Source organism: Hevea brasiliensis, chromosome 7, assembly GCF_030052815.1.
Source record: "Hevea brasiliensis isolate MT/VB/25A 57/8 chromosome 7, ASM3005281v1, whole genome shotgun sequence".
Lineage (NCBI taxonomy): Eukaryota > Viridiplantae > Streptophyta > Magnoliopsida > Malpighiales > Euphorbiaceae > Hevea > Hevea brasiliensis.
The window spans coordinates 2,366,854-2,388,341 of NC_079499.1; the positions used below are offsets into that span (position 1 = coordinate 2,366,854).

Genomic DNA, 21,488 nt, shown 5'->3' on the forward strand with positions numbered 1-21,488 from the left:
TACTTGCGCATTTCTTAATGTGCACCTCAGCGCACAAGATCTTTCCTCTGCCCTTGTTTTTTTCTTTGGTCTATTAGGTTTGGGCCTGAAGCCCACAGAAACAGAGCCTATATTGTGCCTGTCATTTTAGAGTTGAACGAGCTTACCGGTTCGTTTGAGCCACTGGAATGAAACTGCAACGCTTAAGCAGTAAAATGGCGATCCCGGCCGTGAAGAGCGGGCGCTACAGTTGCTCTCAGGTACCGTTTTCTAACATGCACACTCTTAGCTTGGGACTTTCTTTTCTTGAAGTTTCGTGTCGTCCCTTCTTTTCCTTACTGGGTCATTCATCAATACCTATTGGTTATTTTGTGTTCTTGTTCCCAATGGAAGATATGTTCTGGAATTTATGGCTCGGGTTGATAAGTGACAATAACGAGCAGACAACTTAGGGATAGGTAGGAAAGAAAGGAAAAGGTGTTTTTAATTTGGTACTTTTGATTTGTTGAGAAGAGATTATTGGACTCCTTGGCTAATTATTAAAGATGCTAAATTTTAAAGTGAGAGTATGTTCTCTAATGTTTATTGTCTAATAGATTGAAGGATGTTTCTCTAAAAGGATTTCTTTTATGATTTTACCCCACCATTGACAGCAGCATTACCGAATCCCTTAACACGTTGGCAATTTCCAACTTCTTCAACTCCATAGAACATCAAAGACTTACAATGCTAAAGCTTCAATTTCAAGCCTCAAAATCCAAAGGCATCCCAAATTCAGACATCGACCCTATTGCCTATGAAGCTGATCTTAACCAGGTGGCCTTTTAAACGAGTGAATGTAGGCTAGCAGCTGCTGCTAGCATTCCTCTTTCATAGTGACTATACTTTTGAGAGCAAGAAGTTGCTTAGATTTTGGATTTCAAAAGCAAGGAATGGGCTTCTTGAATTTTAACTAATCTTGCTTAAGAATCTTTTGTTTTCTGTAGTTTAATGTGTTTGGTGAAAAAAAAAGAACACTTGCTTGCGGATTTTCGACATTGATGCCTTTGTAACTTCACAAATCACTTGCAAATGGCTCTTTTCACATGGCCTGTAAAATTTTTTTTTCCCTACAATTTCTCAGTATCAGAGTAGTGAACACTATTTAATTGACTGAATCTCCTTTTCTTTTTTATTTCTTTTATCCCTTCTCTAAGCTTTTGGTTGCTACCTTCATTTTTTGGAGTTAATGATGGGTGGTAAGCTTAACCGAGTGTGGGAGAACAAGGTGACAATGATAAGGTTAATGGTAACAAATTCTTTGTAAATGAAGGGCGTCAATGGGGATCACCTGCATAGTTGCTTTCCAACTTCAGAGTAATTGAAGATGGGTTTTATGAATACATGTGGAAGATCTATAATTTATACTCTTCAGTTTTAGGTTACAAGATATTGCTCTTAAATTGTGGTTTCTTTCCTTTATAGCCTTATAGCTGTGTTCAACTTGGAAATCATTCAGTATAGATTTTTTCTCCTTTGCAAAGAAAGGGTACTTAGACTAACAAATAATGTTTTCTACTTGTTGGCAGGCTCTCTCTGAAGTCAAACTGAGTAGTGAAGACTTAATATCAAACATGCTTAACAGGAAATGGATGCTGCGGATTCCTGATACCAAACTTCATCAGATAATGCTTTCTCCACTGCAAGGACGACATAGAGATGGAACATTTGGTAAAATTTCCTTTGTAAACAAGGCTTACCCATATTTTGGAGATCATGTGATGGAGAAAGACCGTCAACACCCATCATTCTATGTTGTGAGGGATGATTTATTGCATCCATTGGTAAATGGTAATAAAGCAAGAAAGTTAGATGGATTGCTTCCACTCCTTGTGGATCATTCAGTAACTGATGTGGTGAGATTGCATTTCTTTTGGATATAAGATGGCAATTCATGTTTGAGACATGTTTTTATCTACTAGAATACAGATTTTCCATTTGGATACCACATGTTATTTCTTCGCCTTGTCGACTTTTGGAAATTCAATTTGCTCCCCTTTTGTGATTTCTTCTGATAGGTCGATTAGCATAGATAATTGCTTGATAAGAGAACATGTACTCTACATTGATTTGGAGATCCAGATTAATCATGGTCCTTGTGGAATATATATCAGTATAATTCTGATGGAGAAGTTGGTTTCATGCCTAACTCAAGTTAGTTGGCATAAGAAATCTTCTTGCTGATCTAGGCTCATGACTGATCTCAGCTCATGGTTTTTCAACTTGTTTCTGTTTTTAGACAATTATGACATGCAATGTTTGTCATAAGTAGTGGTGGATCCACAAAAAAAATTTTCCAGAACAACTTATAAAAAATATATATATAAAATATTATAAAAATATTCTTCCAATTGTACTCGATTAAGTCTAATACCCTAAAAATTTTTTCTTACCAACTCGCTCTATATTAAAAGTCAATTTAAATAAATATAAATATTAAATTTTTTAATAAAAATAGGAGTCAATTAATTTCTCATTATAAAAATATATATTTTCATCCAAAAAGTGGGTTCAACACTTAAATTTAAGAGGGTTCAATTCATAGAAACATAAACATACATAGAAGTAATTTCAAGAAAATGAGGGGTCAATTGACCCCTCGTTCATAGCTATGAACCCGCCACTGGTCATAAGTAATTAACTTTTCAATTTTAGGGGCTTTGAAGACCAAATAACATTCAACTGAGACATTTTCTAGGTTACATGCGGAGGCTGTCAAAGCGCACATGCAGCAGCTGTTGGTAGGTCATTTTTTCTGCCATTACAATAGGGCAGTTGTCTGATTTTTTTGTGGTATAGAAGTTCCAATTGTGTTTCCTAATCAGAAGTGAGAGACCATGACTGGACTAGTGAGTTCGTGTTTTTGCAGCTGTTTCATGTGCAGAGACAGGGATAAAGACACATTTGCTTCTGAGAGGGGAGCCACCTGAAGTTCTGACTGGCTATAACCTGATTTCAACAGTATATGGAAATGTAACATATGTTCCCAGATATCTTTATGCCCACAGGGAGAGCATGCTGAAGAGCCATGCTAATTTGGTCGCAGGATTTACTGGTAACGTTGTACAGTGTAGTGATATCCTTGAGACTTTTTTCACAAAGCAAACATCTATTGCTTTGAATTTAGGGCAAATGGATGCTTGTACAAATGTTGAGAATCATACAAAGAAGGTTTTGATTGTGAATGAAGGAGCTGGGGATACTGTAGCATTGCTAGGTAAGTGCAAAATGTTGGTTTTGCTATAAATATTTTTGTTTTCATTTATGTGCATATGGTCAAATCTTAATAAGGATTTCTATTTTTTTTTTTTTCCTCTGAGGATAAAAGTTAGATGCTAATGCTAGGAGTTAGAATGAAGTTAGAATGAAGACTGTCTCCCTTGTCCCTGGTGATGGAAATGAGTTTCTGCTACCTAGGTCAGATGGGATCTTCATAACATAAGCTGAGAATTTGGTGTTATTCTCAGCTACTAGGTGCTCTTATATTTATATAGTTGAAAATACAATGTTAAAATCCTGTTCTCGTCTTGAATGATTTCCAGTTTTTTTTTTTCCTAGTGTTATACTTTCTAAGTGGTGGTTGGTTGCCTAGATCTAATATTTCAACTACGTTCTGAACGGCGGTGCTGAGAATTGATGGAAGACAAAGCTATATGTTTTGGTGCATGCATTAAATTTCAGCATAACTCCGTGGTTTTTTAAATAGTTGTCATGCCAGGCCCATTGCTAAGGATTAAAAATGTACTTGATTATTTGTTGATTGATTTAAGAATGTGCAAGCACTTTTTCTAAGACTGCTTTTTTCTCATATATCTCTTACCAAGTTTGATCTTATCATTGATTTGATCGCTAGTGAATTTTGTCAATGGCTTCTGAAATATTGTTTCTTTTGAATAGGTGTCATTCGCCTGGTGGAGTACTTATGCCAGAATCATTTACTCGGAAAAGAGAGACCCATGAAATTGGTGGTAGATGCTGGGACAGGTACAACGGCTATTGGTTTGGGACTTGGAACCTTATGTTTAGGGTGGGTTCCACTTTTTATTGAATCCTTTTAGTTGAACTGACTAATAAATTTTTGAATGATCATGCGACTGCCCGAGTTACTGAATTTTTACTGAAGCTTTATACAAACGCTATAACTGCTGCTGTTGCTCTCTCAGGCTTCCATGGCAGGTGAATGCTGTCATACTGGCTGATACGATTGATGCATACAAACAAAAGGAGAAAGCGTTAATTTCTGATTTCAGGACACAATTTGGTTTTCATCTTATTGACCATTGCATAAATGAAGTCAAAGGTGGAGTTGTTCATTGGGAGGAGCGCAGCCGTAGGAGAAAGTGAGTAATAGCTATCATTTGTATTGATGTTATTCTTATTTCAAAGTTAGATTTCTGTTCACCCCAAATAATATCTATTTGCAATCTGGTGTGTAACCTGATGAAGGATAACATGGTTGTTTAAGATGGACTTTTAGATATGAAAATTTTTTCATTGGAACAGTCATTTTATGTTGCAGAAATGTAATACCTGCGAGTGAAATGACAAAAACTCTAGTTACTGACTAAGATCTCTCGTGTGAAATGATAAAAACTCTAGTTACTGACTAAGCTCTCTCTCTCTCTCTCTCTCTCTCTCTCTCTCTCTCCCCCCATGTTACAGATTTGGCAATGTTTTGGAAGGAGAGATAGAGGCATGCCAACAAATTGCACAACAAACTGGCATTCTGGTGGATCCTATTTATACTTTAGCTGCTTGGGAAATGGCAACTCAGCTGAGCAAGGAGGAAGCATATGGGCGTGCTGAAGTGGTAATGCTTCACACAGGAGGAACTCTTGGCATGTTTGGTTTAGCACAGAGGTACAAAACTTACTTCCATAACCTCAAAGATGGAGCATTCCCTGCAAAAGTTGCAGATAGTTAACTGTGTACATTAAAAATTCAGCCATTATTTTTCTAAATTGTTGTAAAAATTTTCCAGTTTTTGTAATTCAAAAGCTTTACTGTAGCTCTGGGTGCGCATTTGCAGACTCTCTCCCAGTCTGGAATTCTTATATTTTGGTCACCATGGACATGAACATCCACCAAGATAAATAAATACATACGTTTGAGGAAACAAATGCCTTATTTTTTGTTTTTTCTAACTATTTGATTGGTGATAGATCTTTTTTTAATTATAGGGATAATTGATATAGAATCTTATAAAAATATCTCAGACCAACACTTGAGAGATAATTTTTTCTGAATATATGCCTATGAAAAATATTTATTCTAATGAAATGTGAATTTTCTCTTATTTACTTATTAATTTAGCTGATGATTTTTTTTTCAAGTTATTTTTTTTATGTTTGAACATTCTTGGTGGCAGTGTTAAGGTCAAATTAAATAAACGCAAGTAAACAAAATAATAAAACTTTACCTGTGATGAGAATCTAAGAACCCTAATAAACAAAACCAGACTGCACAGAAACCATTCTCTGGTCGACTACCCAACACCAAAAACGATTCGCCACAGTGAGAGGACACGACGCACGATATGGGTCCGCATGACACACACATGCATGTCTGTTTCTAACGTTTTCCAATTTTCAATTCTCTTCTTTCCCTTTTTTTTATTTATTTTAAGGTTCAAGACCATGAGAAGAAGATGGTGAGGGAACAGAGCTCCTTGTAACAAGGGGAGCAAACGAGTATGGTCCCATGAAACTTTTGTCTCTGCCTGCTGCTGCTGCCGCCTAGGTTTCTTTCTTTTCATTCTTAATTTCTTCTCTCTTTGCAATCTTACATCATGCATTGCCCAATCATTCTACCATTATATGCTTCCTTCTATCCCTTTCTTATTTCTTCAACTATTCATCATGGAAATTCCTTAGCTTTGTTCTGAGTTTGCTAAATAAACTTTATTTATATGATTTTTATACCTCTTATTTAATTCATAATTCATTTATTATTAAATTAAAAAAAAAAAAAACCACCTGTATAAGGCAATTGGGAGGTATAAGCAACTTTTAGAGGGCCCATCACTTCCTATGGAGCAAATGGGGAACACTCCAACACAAGCTCCACCCTCCAGGACCCTGTTATAATAACATCTGAATGCTTAGAGCTTATTAAGAATCTGCCAAACACAAATTACATATATATGTTCATGTTAATTGATGCAACTGCATTTGCAGACTATATTTTACTGTTACTGTAATGTATCAATTTCAAACCACCAGCAGCAGCTTTTCACTGTTGGGAACTCATCTGTTAATAATTAGGATCCTTAAAAGGAGTTCTTCTTTCTTATACCTGTCTGATGGACTTGTGGTGGTTCAATTAGATGTTTTCTTATGGAGGAGACATCACAATTTAAAATATAGCCATTAGGATGCTGGGAAATTAGCAGGAGAAAGCAATAACTAGTTAAGATGTAGTTATGGAGAAGAGAGGACATGGAGTGGGAGACAAAAAAGTGTGGGCAAGTAACAAAAGTTACCATTAAAATACTAGGATTGAGGTTAGTGGAGGCATTGGAAATCTCATGTTTGGACCTCTTCTTAGAAATTCCACCATGCTCTTGCTACTGTTTTGGCTGAAGCATTTTCACCACTTGCTTATGCATCTAGGCTTCTTTTTTGTTACTTAGAAACTATGAAGTTACGATTTTTATAATAACAATAATATTGTATTTCCTTTATTCACTTTTATTTACCATTTTATAAAAATTAGTTTGTTCATATTTGAGAATATCAAGAAATATTTGTTATTTTATTCTAATTTTATCCTTATTTTCATAATAAATATTTATATAATTTTTTAAAATTCATGTAATACTTGTCATTTTTTTTCGTGAGATAAAAAATAATTTAATCAAATTAAGAAATATTTTATTATAATTTAAGTAATTTAATTACTTTTTTATTCACTATGTCAAAAATCTTAAACAATAAATAAAAAATAAATTGAGAAAGTTCTTATTAATGATTATTAAATATATTTATTTATTATAAATTTTATATAAAAATATTAATATTATATAAAAATATGTAATATTTCATACAAATAGTATAAATGTAATATCATGATTTATGTTATTAATAATAAATAAATATATTTAATAATTTTTAATAAGTGTAATATTACTAGGGGTGGTCACGGTTGAGGAACCGCCGGTTACGGTTCCTGAACCGCCGGTTTAAGTTCAATGAAATCATGAACCTGAACCAAACCGTCAAGGGACGGTTTGGAAGACGGTTCCTGAACTGCCGGTTCCAGTTTGAGCCCCGGTTTAAAACGGTTTGAAGGGAGGTTCGAAAAAAAAACAGTTCAAGACAGTTTGAAGAACGATTTGAAAGCAGTTTATGGATGGTTTAAGGGTAATTTAGACAAAAAAAATTAGAGAAAAATTTTATTGATTCAAAATTTAAGTTATATTTATAAAAATATTTTAATTTTTCTTTATATTTGTAAAAATATTTTAATTTTTCTTAGAAATCTTTCAATCAAAATAAATTAAGAAAAAAAAAGAAAGAAAATAACTTATCTTTAAGAAAAATTTAATAAATAAAGGCTTGAACCTGATTAAAAAACTAGAGATGAAATTAATTTTTTTTAAAGAAATTAAAAAAAAGTATATGAACTTAATTTTGCCTAAATATCCCTTTAGGATTTAGAGGAATAAAAATTTCTAGTTCTATTACTTGCCTTTTTTTTTAAATTATACAATAATTGATAATTAAAAAGTACAAAAGAGAAAAAAAAAAGAGGGTATTAGAAATTTTATTGAGGATTTAAAATAATAACAAAGCAATTAAGATAGTATTGAAAATTTCAGTAAGTATATAAAATAATAAAGTAGGAAAATTGAGAGAGTATTGGAAATTAAAATGAGTGTAGAAAATAATTATTTAGAGAATTTGAGAAAAATTGAAAAAAATATTAAGAATTGAAGAAAATGCAGAGAATAATTGTGTAGAAAATTAATGATATATATATAAATGAATTAGGAGTGAGGTAACATATTTATTAAATTTTTTTATATTTAAATCTCCGATTTAATCCGGTTTGAAATCGTCGTTTCAATCCAGTTCGGAAACGCAGGTTCATGGTTCTTAAAAAATATGAACCTGAACTAAACTGCAGAAGGAGGGTTTCGGTCCGGTTCAAAATCGATTTCAATTTTGACTGATTTTAGTTCGATTTTAACCGAACTGATTTCAATTCGATTCCGGTTTAAAACCGAACAGTGACCACCCCTAAATATTACATTTGTTATAAAAATTATTTAATAGTCTCTATTAACCATAGAAGCTAATATGAAATTAAAGAAAAGGCAAACGTAGCAGTTTGTAAACCCCACATTTACATAATGATTATTTTTCCCAATAAAGTCATATCACATGTGATAATTAATAAAAAAATTAAACTTAATCCAATTGTTGATATTTAATAAGATTTTTAACTTTTAAAAATATTAGAATTAGCCATATTTTAATCTTATCATTTTATTTTTAATATTTTAAACCTTAAATTTTTAATTGAAATATTTTAATATATAAAAAAATAACAAACAAGACAAAATTAATTATCCCATAATTTATATATCTACGTGTATATTAATAATAGTATGTATGTAATGTAATGTAGTGTAGCCAACTCAGAATTCCATTTTTCGTTGATACCAAATTAGGCATGTCCAAGTTGGACTGCCTATCCATGATGTTCTTATTCTAGTAATTCTCACCAAAGTATTTATGAATCTCTGCATCCCACACTGCTATCTAATATGGAAAAATATGGACTTTTCTTCTTAATTGATTAAAAAAAAAAAGAATTATTATTATTATTAAATTTAATTTTAATAAATTAAAATAAAAAGTGTTTTTAATAGTAATTCCTATGATTAATTATTAGGTATATTATAAGTATTAAAATATAGTGATTTTTTTTTTAAAAAATAAATTTTTTATATAATATAAAAAATAAATATTATATAATTATAAAAAATAATACATATATATTAAATATGTCCAATAATTTTCCGATTAGGCCCTGAATGAGCGAGACAAGAGAACTAAAAAAGCATAGGAATAGTCAAAAAATACCCCACCCACTGGTTATATTATCCACCACCCCATCATTACCTTCCAGTATTTAGCATTTTTTCCTTTCAAATTTGTGTACTTCCGTGCCTGTATGATATCTGACCACCCCACTCCAATCAAGACCTTCGTCTCCACCGCCACGTGTACGCTCTACCTCCCTTCTCAACCCATCACTGCCACTTCCTCCACCTCTTACCACCACCACCCAAATCATATCAATATGAAAAAGTTAGCACTTTTCAAGAACCCTCTCCAAGGCCATTTTCGTCTTCTTAATTTTTAAACACTAATGTAATGGGAAAGGACATTTTTGGCAACTTTGGCTTTGATAAGAAAGCCAAGGAAAAAAAGAAATAATCTATTTCTGCTTTTCTTTCCGCTCAATGCTTTCTCTTCAGGTAGATTAGAGAGAGAAAGAGAAAGAGGGAGAGAGCAAGGAAATGTACTAATTAGAGTATTACTATCCAGAAGTTTCTTTCGCCGGAAAACCGCGTTTTCCCGTTCTTCAAAGAGGTTTCGCGAGCTGTTCAAGAAACTTGGAAAACCCACCACCATGGGAGAAACCGGTATTGTCCGGTTTCCGGGGAATCTAGACCCTAGAGCGCAAGAGTTCAGGCCAAGAAATAACCCTAACAACGTCAACTTGACCCAACAAATGCCCCTCTTTGGACCTCCACCGCTGCCTCCTCCTCCACCTCCACCGCACCAAGTCTACTATACGTATGCTGCTCCTCAAGCTGTTCCTTTTAGTGATGACGGAGTTGTAGGGTACACTCAGTACCCTTCTGCTGCACCCCTAGCGTACGTTAGCACCGTCCTGCCTCTACCGCCACAGTCGGGTGCGCCAACGAGGACGCTGGTGTTAAGTTCGGTGCCGAGCGACGTTAGCGAGTCGATCATTAGGAGAGAATTGGAGGTATTTGGAGAGGTGAGAGGGGTCCAGATGGAGAGAATTTGTGATGGGATCGTGACCGTCCATTTCTACGATCTGAGACATGCAGAGAAGGCGTTAAAGGAGATACGAGACCAACACATGCACCAGCAAAGCAGGTTAAGAAACCTCTTTGCTGCCTTAGAACGAAGTTCTGGGTTTCTACGACTTGGGGAGAACTTGCTTGCACCACCGCCTCCAGCGGCGCGTGGGCTCATTTCCGGTTGCGCTGTGTGGGCCCAGTTCATCATTCCGTCGTGTAACGCTGTCCCGGACGGGCATAACCAAGGGACTATAGTCGTTTTCAATTTAGACCCCAATGTTTCTACGTCTTCCCTCAAGGAAATTTTCCAAGCTTTTGGTAAAATCACATGACTTTCTTCTTCTTCTCTGGGTTTTATGGAGGTTTTAGTGTTGATTTTGATACATTTTAGCTGGTTTCAGTTTGGGTATAGGCTTATAAGATCTGCATATTATTACTTTTGGATGGAGTTGTCAGTTTGTTCAATGCGATGGGTCTCTTTCTTCCTCTTTATCTGTCTCCATTATTGATATCTTTCCACGAGAAAGGAACAAAAAACATCTTCTTCATAGTTTAATTTTGTTATTTACTGTGCGAGTTCAATTATTTTTAATAATATGTTTTCTCCATTGGGTGTTGCAGGTTCTGTTAAAGAATTGAGAGAGACACCATTAAAGAAGCAACAAAGATTTGTGGAGTTTTATGACATAAGAGATGCAGCTAAAGCTCTGAGGGAGATGAATGGTAAAGATATTCATGGCAAGCAGGTTGTCATCGAGTTTAGTCGACCAGGTGGATATGGCAGAAAGTTTTTCAATGCCTCTGCCACCTCTAAAACCTCCTCCATTAGCAATGCTTTGATTAATACGAAAATTTCAACATATGCGCCACCACAACCTCCTCCACCGCCTCCACCACCATTGCCTCGTAAATTCTCCAGCCGTTCTGCTCCTAATATATCTCCGCCTTCTTTTCTGGCTCAAACTCAATCCTCCCCGAGGAAAGCCTCGAATTTTAGCAAGGAAAACCCTAAAGAGAATGTTAACAACAAGAGTTTGACGATAAATGGTGGAGACGGGGATGGAGTTGCAGAAAAGGTTGATGATGGGCCTGTAAAGAGAAACGCAAAGAAAAGCCAAAACGAGTCTGGTGCTACGTCTACGAAGCAGCAACATAGAAATAGGCCATGGAAGAGCAGACAAGCAAAGAAGTTTGATACTCGTTTTCTTATAAATGATGTTGCTATGATGGAATCGAATTCCAGTGATTCTAGGACCACTGTCATGATCAAGAACATACCCAACAAGTACAGGTGAGTTTCTGCTTTTGCTCCCCCTCCCATTTTTCACTCATGTGCAACGTATTTATAAAATTCCTCACTAATTGGGATTCTTTTGGTTTTTCATATTTGAATAATTGCAGTCAGAAACTGCTCTTAAACATGCTAGACAACCACTGCATCCACTGCAACGAGCAGATTGCCAACGGCGAAGACCAGCCCTTGTCCTCCTACGACTTCGTCTATCTCCCTATTGATTTCAAGTGATTTCCTTTCTTTTTCTTTTCTACATTTTATTATATATAAAGTTGCCTGGCCTTTTCTCATTCCTAATGGTGGAACGAGTGTGTTCATTTTTGTTTGGATTAATTTTGATTGAAAACAGTAACAAGTGCAATGTGGGATATGGCTTCGTGAACATGACGTCCCCACAGGCAACATTGAGGCTCTACAAGGCTTTTCACCATCAACATTGGGAGGTCTTTAATTCAAGAAAAATTTGTGAAGTCACTTACGCTAGAGTTCAGGTATTTTACTTCATTTCTTGTATTTAGATTAGTGAATAGTAGCCTAAACATATATGTTTCTGATCGATTTCTGCGGTGTTTTGTGGGAAAATACAAATTTTAAATGAAGGGATTAGAAGCGTTAAAGGAGCACTTCAAGAACTCAAAGTTCCCTTGCGAGATAGATCACTACCTGCCAGTGGTGTTTTCGCCTCCTCGAGACGGGAGGCAACTGACGGAGCCTCAACCCATTGTCGGCCAGAAGCAACAGCCCCCCATGATTCTTGGTCTTCCCATTAAATATCATGACAACAAGAACGGTGGAGATAGCCTCAATAATAGCGACAGCAACAACGGAGACACTGACCAAGAAGGAGAAGAAGATAATACGAACCGTTGCAGCAGCAGCCGCGACCGAAACGGCGGCGATATCGGTGATGATGATGACAAAGACAGAATAGTGGCAGCTGAGTTTTAGGGTGGGCCTAACCTAGAAGTAGAAGAGATAGAGGGCGAGGGTTTTGTGGTATTATCTTCTGATTCTCTTGGAACTGGGTAGATATGAATATGATATCATGTATATTTACTGCAGCCAACCCTTGTGTCCATCACTGCCTTCTCTGAACAGTTGCACCCACCCAATGAGGTTCTTGTTGAGCTCCGAGCCTCGCCTGTTACATGCATATAGCCCCCCTCGCCTTTTACCATCAGCCTACGGCTTCCTGTCGTATCCTCCTCAGATCAGCTAGCTGACTACCATTAACCCCATTAACTCTCCGTATCTTGTATTTTAGTAGTTGGCTAATTAGCAAAGAAATTGTAACGTGACTTTCTTTTCTTCTCTTCTCTTTGTTCCTGGTTATGAAAAGTTTGTGTTTTTCTTCTGAATATTTTTCCCTTTTTTTTTAAAGATTTTCAAATGTGAGATACCTTATCATATAATTATTCATTAATCGGAACCAGAATTTTCATCTTTAATGCGAATATGTCGTGTGTGTGTGTGTGTTAGTGAATTTGGCTGTTTGGAACTTTGGAAGTAGAGAGGTAGGAGATGGGGGGAGAAACCACTGGATAAAAGGAAGCCACCCGCTATGGCCGTTCAATGGCGAGCATATTGCAGGAGAGAGAGAGAGAGAGAGAGAGCATGTATGACCGAGTTCTATTATTGTGCATTCATTTGTTTGACTGATTTGAACTTTTCTACGATATATGTAGATTTTGACCGATAATGTAATTTATATAAAAATATATTAATAGTTAATTAAATTATTATTTATTTTACTTAATTATTTTTTATATAAATATTTATTTTATTTAATAAAATAAAATATAAATTAAAAAAATTAATATTTCTATTATTTTAATAAAAAAATATTTTAACAATATAAATATATAAATTAGATAATTTTTTTTATATTTTATTTTGAATCCATTAACTTTCCTTTGTTGAGCTATAACATTACAAGGGGAAGGATGGTCTATTTTTTGGAATTTAAATAATTTTTTTTTACATTTAAAAAATTCAATTTTTTTAATTTAAAATTAAATCTAAATAAAAACCAAATTGAAGTGGTAGAATAATAATTGTGATTTTGATTCAAGTAAAATTACAGCATAAAATTAAAAAACATGCATGCTGCGGTCCATCTCTACTTGCAAATTAGACTTTTGATTTTAATAAGGAATTCAAATATTTTAAAATGTAAATCTTATAAAAAAAATTAATTCATAAAAATATATTAAATTTTATAACTCGATAAAAAGGAAATAATTATCCCAATATTTTAAAATATTAACAATATAATCTCTCCATCTCTCGCTTATGTTCTTTAGCTATTTCTTTTTATCTATCTCAATCGGAGCATTTTAGTTTTTTTTTTATTATTTTCTAATTATTAGTTAGATTCAAACTTGATCTCCTTGAAATAATTATAATTAGAACTTCAAATTAATCAATACTTCTAGAGTTACTTTCACTTATTTTGATTGTATTATCATGGCATTAAAAATTTATTTATACCAATTAATTTTCACTTAATAATATTAAAATTATTTTTAAAATTAAAATACTGTGTTTAATCCCAAATTCAAATAAAGCGAAAAAAAAAAACCTTCTTTATTATGAAATTCTTTTATAAATCTGAAGTCACAATTGATTATCTTTAAATGATTATTCTCTTATTGTGAAATCGAATGCATAGATTGATTACGCAATGAGTTGCTTTTAACTTCACTTAATAATTTGATTAATATTAAATAAATAATTATTATTTTGACACATTAATTTTTGTGACTTGTTAAATAAAATAACTTTATAAGTAATAATAAATTAAAGTTTTTTAAAATACGGCGTTTTAAAGTAAAATATTTTATAATTTTTTATTGTTTGAAAAAAAAATAATACTTTTAAATGTATTCAGAGATTTTTTAAAAAAATCTCTCAATTTATTGATTTAATGAGTTGGAAAATAAAATTTTAAAAACAGTAATAAGTTTATTTTAAAAAACATTGATTCTTCCACGAATTTAGGATTTCAAAATCTTATTAATTTTTAATTATAAATAAATATATTAAATTTAATTTTTAATTAATACATTTAAATTTATAATTACTTTAACAAAAATGTTAACTACACTGTTAAAGTGTTATATATATAAGATTTTCTTTACAGTTGGTTAGTTTAAAATATTGAATAGAAAAATTCATTACTTAGAGGGTGTTTAATTTAATTTATAAATTAGTTAAATTTATTTTAAGTAAAAAATTATAAGTCGATTAGTATTTGATTTGATTTATAAGTTAAAAAAATACTTAAAATAAGTCAGAAGTCATAGAAAGTATTTGACTTAACTATTTACTTCTAATTTTAGACTTAACATATATTTTTTAATTTATAAGTTAAATTATAAATAAGTAATTAAATGTTTAGTAAAATTATTTAAAATTAAATTTTAGATAATTTAAGTGTTTGATTAAAAAATTATTAAAAAGTACCTTAATTTGTTAAAATAATTAAAAAGGATATATCATTGAGTGTTGTGATTATTAAAATAAAGATAATATTAATATTTTAAAAAATTATTAGAATACTATATTCTTTTATTTGGGTTAAAATATACTTTTAAATTTTACTTATAACTTCTAACTTATTTTAAGTAGATTTTTTAATTTATAAATTAAATTAAATACTAATTTGCATATAATTTTTTATTTATAAGTAGATTTGATAGACTTATAAGTTAAATAAAATACCTTTATAAATAAAGAGTAATATACTTGTTTTGAAGCTATTTTTTGACTAAATAAAATATAATATTATGCAAGTAAAATATAATATTATCCTTATAATTTTTTAAAATATCAATATTATCTTCATTTTAACAATCACAATACTTAATAATATATTTTTTTATTATTTTAATAAATTAATTTACTTTTAAGTATTTTTTAATTAAATATTTAAATTATTTAAAAATTAATTTTAAATAATTTTATTAAATAATTAATTAATTATTTTTAAATTAATTTATAAATTAAAAAATATATTTAAATTAAAAATAAATAAAGAAACTAAACATCCTTTTAATTTTGATATCATCAAAAATAAATAAATAAATTTTAAATTTTAAATTTTGTATCTCTCCACTTCTTCACTTTTTCGGATATCTAACCAAATGAAATGGTTGGAAAGGCCTCCAAAGAGAAAAGAGCAGGAGAGGCACGTGATTGCTGGCAGGTACGATTAAGAAACGAATGCCACGTATGACAACGACGTGACGTGGCGTCACGTGTGGAGAAAGTCTTTTGACTTTGGTCCGTACAAACATGACATGTAGCCATAAGTGGCCTCAGGTGCTGACACACACACACAGCTTATAAAAGCCCCTCTCCTTTTTCTCCTTCTCTGTCATCCACATCACAATCATCATTGGATGCTCGCTTGTCGTTTCCTTATCTTCCGCCTCTTTCATTTTCTCTCCATATACTCCTATTTTTAAAAAATTCAAACTTTTTTGCTCTTTCATTTATAAAATATCTCTTAAAATTAATTATATGAAAAAAGTGTGTGAAATAGAATTAAAATTTTTAATGAATAATATTATTAAAATAATATTGGTTTAGTAACAAATTTAGATGATGGGGTAATGACACGTGGAGGACGTAGTTGGAGCCATGTAAGGGCATTAAAGAGCCAAAAATCTGTCAACCTCGTATGGTTGTTGTCATGGGGGAAAGAATTTGACCAAATCCCATGTAAAGACAAAAATCTCAAAGCATACACGTCAGCTTCTTCACGTCTCAAAACCAAACATATACTGTCTACCATAAATAGAGAAACCCAGTTGTAAGCTTTACAAATTTTGGAAAGTAAATATATATATATATATATATATATATATATATATATATATAATTTTTGTTTTTTTTTTAAATATATTTAATCTAATTTTAAAATTAGTACTGTTTTCAGTTTCCACATTATTCGGTTTGCTCTTTGCTTTTTAGCCTCTCATCTCTGAACTCTAACCCTGAGAGAAGCTGTTTATTCCTTTTATCCTCATATATACATTATCACTACCTTTGTCTCTTCTTTCTTTCTTTTATTATTATTATTATTATTATTATTTATTAGATTTATTATTGAATTTGAATTTGAATTTGAGAGAGAGAAAAAGAGACAAAATAAACAGAGAGATATTGAAAATACATAAATGGAGAAGAAAGAAATAAAAAAAATCTCATTAGATCATCTTTCTAGCACTGATTTATAGTTAAATGATTTTAAAATAAATGAAGATTTTTAAATACATATTTTAGAAATCTTTTTATCTTATTTTATTTGTTATTTTGAAAATTTTTTATCTTATTTTATTTATTATTTTAAAAATCTTTTAAAATGAGACAAAGCGAGAAAAAATAAAATATAAAAAATGATAATAATTAAAAAAAAAAAGGTGATTCTAGTAAATCGGGAAGAGGGAAAGAGCGGTAAACGGTCATAGAAGAATCGGAGGGTGGGGAGAAGTAAATTAACTGTTAACGAGGTAATCAAGGCCACACGGTTGGCCACTTGGACTCTTCATATCTTTTCTTTATTATTTATTGATATCAAACATCTTTGGAAATCACACTCGTACGGCTGCTTGTCTTCTTTTGTGCTGCGTTTCTGTTTTCTTCTTTTACTATTTTAATACCTTTTTTTTTTTTAAATTTTAGACTCAGATTAATTTAATTTAAAATTAAATTAAAACTTTATGAATTTATCACTTACCTTTTTAATCAAATCGATTTAGTTTTAATTGTTTGTTTTTGAAAAAGAGATTTTTTATTTTTTTTAAATTAAATTAAATTAGTGAATAAAATTTAAAAAATCTGTCTAATTATGTGTAATACTTTTTGTTCTTATTTTTTTTATTAATAATTTTCAAGAAATTAAATTAATCCTGATAATAAAAAATTTAAAATTTTCAAATTTTTACTATTATAATCTTTTTTACTTTTATTAAATTTAACTTGATTTTAAATATTTTTATTTTTAATCCTGCATATGATCTTCTACAGGCGAGAAAGGGGCAATAAGCCCGCGGCCTTAATTGACCCTACCATACTCTGTTAGGCCTTCAATCAGAAGACGACTTGTCGTTTTGTCTTTCTTGGAAGACTCCTTTTTTGTTTTTTTTTTCCATTTAAAGATCCCTCGAGCAACCCCAGTCATTTCTCTTCTTAGATTGTAAGACTTGGCAATTTCGCTCTTTCTTTCCTTCTTTTATTTTTCTGCCATTGAAAATTTGCTTTCATATAAAGGAAAGCTTACTCATTTTTATTCTTTAATTTTGATTTCATTATCCAAGTGAGCTCATTGAATTTTTTTTTTTTTTTAAAGTAGATAATGCATACCCATGGATTAGGGACATGATACACACCTTGACAAAACTAAACGCATACACATGGATTAGGGACAGGATACGAACCTTGATAAAATTATGATAATTTTGTTAAGACCGCTAACTCATATAATCCTCTTACTTTTAACAACCGATATGAGAGTATAAAAACTCAACCTGAGCAGGAGACTTACATCTTTTACTATTTATAGAGACTTGGAAGATCAAGCAGGCAACGTCAAGAGCAATGCAACCACTATAAAACTATAGGCCTTCATTTGGGCTTTGGTATCAATGCAATTAAAGATTCAAAATTATAAATAAATTCGATGTTTATGTCATTTTTAAGCATTGAAAGTATTTATATGGTTCTTGATCACTGCTGAATTCATTAAAAAGGAGAAAAAAGGAAGAAGCGTTTATTGTGATTGGAACTTAAGAAGGTCTCATATAATATAAGCACTTATCTAAACTAAGATACACAAACATGGCAAACAAATCCAATTTCAACTTACAAGCTAAAAAAAGGCAAACATAATATAGTTTTAAGAAACTTTCTGATTGCTTGGTCCGTTATTTTGGTATACATCTTTGCTGATCAACTAGAGTTCATCCCTGCTCCAGAAGGTTGATTTCTTATTATCTGAACGCCGCTTGACAGGGTAGGAGGCCTCCAAAGTTATACCACACAATCCCCCTTCTGCTTCAATCTCTCTTAGCATCCTAATGTATCCATTTTCTCCCCATTCAGGACCCCATGAATTCTTCACTATCCAGTACTTTGTACTATCTAGAGTTGCTCTATATCCCACAAGTGTCACTCCATGGTTTAGCTCTGTCCCACAATGTCCAGTGAATACTCCCTGCAAATCACAAGAATGTCCATTTCTCAGCGCATATTAAGTTTATTAACTATGTTTGTTTGGAGTCCATCAGTTAGAAACTTGCCTCAGAGTAGAACTGAAGATCCTTGCCACCAGCATCTATTACAATAGCTACAGGTTGGTTAGCAACAGCTTTCATCAATGCATTCCCATTATTTTCTGGTACCATCTCGTACCCATCAATGGTTACCATAGGAGCATTCATCTGCAGCACAAGGAAAGATATATATCAAATATGATACTAGGTGTATAAACGCATGTATCCTGAGGTGGAGTTGCATGTCAATATTATAATGTTGTCTTATTAAATATAATTAACCTTATTTGAGTTGCAGGACCCATCTTTGGCAATGTAAGGATAGTTATTTTCTGTTGTTAGGCCACCAATTTTCTCAATAAACTTGAATGCCTTTTCCATTAATCCTCCATCACAACCATGGTAAACAGTGTTGCAATCAACTAGTTCCTGCTCAGATAAAGAGATTAATTCTCCTGTTTTGATTTTGTTTATACCCTCCACAGCAGCTACACTTGAGAAAGCCCAACAGCTACCTGTAACATCAAAAATCTTAATTTGGCTGAAGATTCAGCAATATCAAATCGCTATGATCAATATGACTTATACCGCAAAGTCCTTGGTCCTTGATGCCAGTGACTGCTCCTTTCTTCCTCCAATCAACTGATGGTGGGAGAACAGTGTTGTCATGACTAAACTCAGTTTGGCGTCGGGATCCATTGAGTAACCTGCAGTGGCTAACCTTTGAGCCTCCATATTGTTTCATGAACTCATGGTTTGTCATATCCGCAAACTTATTCAGTCTCAGCTTGTAAGGCATATCCTTCTGGTTCACCCTGTGAATATGCTTCAAGTTTCCCTTGAACACATTGAAACGCTGTTGTTTATCAGTCAGGCTGCGAGACACTGTATGGTGGCTCCTCCATCGCTCATACAAGTTCCAGAGACTCTCCTTTGAAGTGAGGTCTTCCTCTCGATAATCAAAACTCTCTGACACCTTCAACACCAGCACTAGTGAAAGTGCAAACAGGATGAGCTTTCTTGAATCCATAGCAAAGGACCAAGATTTTAGAAAACAAGAATAAAGGGTTATCAGAATTATCTTCTTGGGGCCGAGTTGCTTGATTTCGCTTAGCAATGGAAAGAAGGATCGAAGTTCCTAATTATATACTCATGATGAAGAGGTGGGCTCATAGAAAGAATCATCCTTGCAGGCATCAACAGAAAGAAAAACGTGTCTATGCATAAACATGGAGATGAAGTGGTGGAGTACGTAGGGAAGGCATTTGCAGCTTTTAATGAAAAGAAGAGGAGAAAAGATGGTAGTCTTTTTTAAGGTTACTTGTCTGTTTCCATAGATGAGGGCCTTGTGCTTCACTTGTTTGTACAAGGTGACGAATTGGCAAGCCTGTTTTGAAGAAGACGAGAATTGATTATGCAGAAAATTGTCCTTGAGGTTTAGGATATATAACAATGTAGGACGTGCACGATGCGATTATCCTAATCAATTTTTTAAAAAATACGATCGATTTGAAAAATTTTCAGATTACTATTAAATTATTAAAAATAATAAATTGATTACCAACAGGTCTAGTGCTTTCAAAGTCAAAACTCAGATTCCATCTTTGAAAAAAACATTGTGAAGAAGTATAGACATGAATTTGGAAAGAATTAATCTTCTGTAAATTGTAATATATAATTTTATGAACATAAATAATATTATTTTATAAAGAAAATCAATTATATATATATATATATCATACAACGACATCTTTTACAGTCCTTTGCCACAAATTGAAATTATTTTTTCTATCAAATAACTCCATTTCAAATATTGTGTTCACCATCTTGAATCATAACTCTCATACCACTTGTTACTATACAAAATTTAATGTGATTTGACATAACCATACTCCACCAACTAATTCACTAATAAAGGAAAAATAATTACTCAACTCAATTCAACTATGCCTTTATCCCAAAAATTTGGGATCGACTATATGATTCGCTTTCTCCACTCTAAAAGATTTTGGGTTAAATGCTTATAAAAGTGTAATGCTTTTAGGTCATGTTGTACTACTCTCCTCCAAGTCAATTTAGGTCTATCCCTTTTTTTTCTTTCTATCCTCTAACCTAATATGCTATATTTGTCTAACTGGAGCCTCCGTATGTCTACGTTTCACATGACCAAACCACCTCAATCTCCCTTCTCTCAACTTATCCTCAATTGGCACCACTTCTACCTTTTCTCTAATACTTTCATTACGGACTTTATCTGGTCTAGTATGGCCACTCATCCACCTTAACATTCTCATCTCTGCAACTCTTATCTTAGACGCACACGACTCCTTCAGTGCTCAATACTCACTACCATATAAAATAGCCGGTCGTATGGCTGTACGGTAAAATTTTCCTTTCAACTTATTGGGAATCTTGAGATCACATAAAACTTCCGTGGCACGTCTCCACTTCAACCATCTGGCTTTAATCCTATGACTAATATCCTCCTCACATCCCCCATCTACTTGAAGGACTGAGCCAAGATATTTAAAATGATTACTTTGGGACAGTACCACTCCATCCAAACTAACTCATTCTCTATTAATAGTTTGGCCTTCACTGAACTTGCATTCTATGTTCTACTTAACTTAAAGCTCTTTAACTCTAGAGTACTTCTCCAAAACTCTAACTTTCTATTGACTCATTCTCGCGTCTCAGAACAATATCATCCGCAAACATTATGCACCAAAGAATACTCTCTTGTATATGTTTTGTCAATCCATCTAAAACTAATGTAAAAAGGTAAGGGCTTATAACTGATCCTTGGTGTAATCTAATTGAGATCAAAAAATCTCTT

General features: G+C 32.6%; 3 protein-coding genes across 5 annotated transcripts; 2 read left to right on the forward strand and 1 right to left on the reverse strand.

Moving 5' to 3' along the window:
• Positions 1–52: 52 nt before the first annotated feature.
• Positions 53–5,138, forward strand: LOC110655455 (D-cysteine desulfhydrase 2, mitochondrial). 3 transcript variants are annotated; one of them, XM_058149664.1, is made up of 8 exons: positions 139–239; positions 636–795; positions 1,548–1,874; positions 2,717–2,759; positions 2,888–3,235; positions 3,916–4,045; positions 4,182–4,358; positions 4,681–5,138. In XM_058149664.1, exons 2-8 carry the CDS (start codon positions 706–708, stop codon positions 4,940–4,942), a joined length of 1,377 nt encoding a protein of 458 aa, XP_058005647.1. In that variant the 5' UTR covers positions 139–239; positions 636–705; the 3' UTR covers positions 4,943–5,138. The 3 variants fall into 3 exon arrangements, with proteins under 3 accessions (XP_058005649.1, XP_058005647.1, XP_058005648.1); XM_058149665.1 differs by having other exon boundaries at positions 163–239; positions 633–795; XM_058149666.1 differs by lacking the exon at positions 636–795 and having other exon boundaries at positions 53–239.
• A 4,251-nt stretch (positions 5,139–9,389) lies between these two features.
• LOC110655422 (protein terminal ear1) lies at positions 9,390–12,733 on the forward strand. The gene is made up of 5 exons (XM_058149663.1): positions 9,390–10,399; positions 10,703–11,372; positions 11,483–11,602; positions 11,725–11,866; positions 11,976–12,733. Exons 1-5 carry the CDS (start codon positions 9,661–9,663, stop codon positions 12,321–12,323), a joined length of 2,019 nt encoding a protein of 672 aa, XP_058005646.1. The 5' UTR covers positions 9,390–9,660; the 3' UTR covers positions 12,324–12,733.
• Positions 12,734–18,117: 5,384 nt separating this feature from the next.
• Positions 18,118–19,781, reverse strand: LOC110655421 (vignain-like). Its single transcript, XM_021811706.2, has 4 exons — positions 19,241–19,781; positions 18,935–19,167; positions 18,680–18,820; positions 18,118–18,594 (listed from the first exon to the last, which is right to left on the reverse strand). Exons 1-4 carry the CDS (start codon positions 19,680–19,682, stop codon positions 18,334–18,336), a joined length of 1,077 nt encoding a protein of 358 aa, XP_021667398.2. The 5' UTR covers positions 19,683–19,781; the 3' UTR covers positions 18,118–18,333.
• Between the last annotated feature and the right edge of the window lie 1,707 nt (positions 19,782–21,488).

Bases quoted from the DNA above. Each gene is read 5' to 3' on its own strand.
- LOC110655422 (XM_058149663.1), top strand. From the start codon at position 9,661: ATGGGAGAAACCGGTATTGTCCGGTTTCCGGGGAATCTAGACCCTAGA. The intron at 10,400-10,702 runs GTAAAATCACAT...TGGGTGTTGCAG, and splicing joins GGAAATTTTCCAAGCTTTTG to GTTCTGTTAAAGAATTGAGA. The intron at 11,373-11,482 runs GTGAGTTTCTGC...GAATAATTGCAG, and splicing joins AACATACCCAACAAGTACAG to TCAGAAACTGCTCTTAAACA.
- LOC110655421 (XM_021811706.2), bottom strand. From the start codon at position 19,682: ATGGATTCAAGAAAGCTCATCCTGTTTGCACTTTCACTAGTGCTGGTG. The intron at 18,821-18,934 runs GTTAATTATATT...CTTGTGCTGCAG, and splicing joins GGTCCTGCAACTCAAATAAG to ATGAATGCTCCTATGGTAAC. The intron at 18,595-18,679 runs GCAAGTTTCTAA...TGTGATTTGCAG, and splicing joins ATCTTCAGTTCTACTCTGAG to GGAGTATTCACTGGACATTG.
- LOC110655455 (XM_058149664.1), top strand. From the start codon at position 706: ATGCTAAAGCTTCAATTTCAAGCCTCAAAATCCAAAGGCATCCCAAAT. The intron at 3,236-3,915 runs GTAAGTGCAAAA...TCTTTTGAATAG, and splicing joins GGATACTGTAGCATTGCTAG to GTGTCATTCGCCTGGTGGAG. The intron at 4,359-4,680 runs GTGAGTAATAGC...CCCATGTTACAG, and splicing joins GAGCGCAGCCGTAGGAGAAA to ATTTGGCAATGTTTTGGAAG.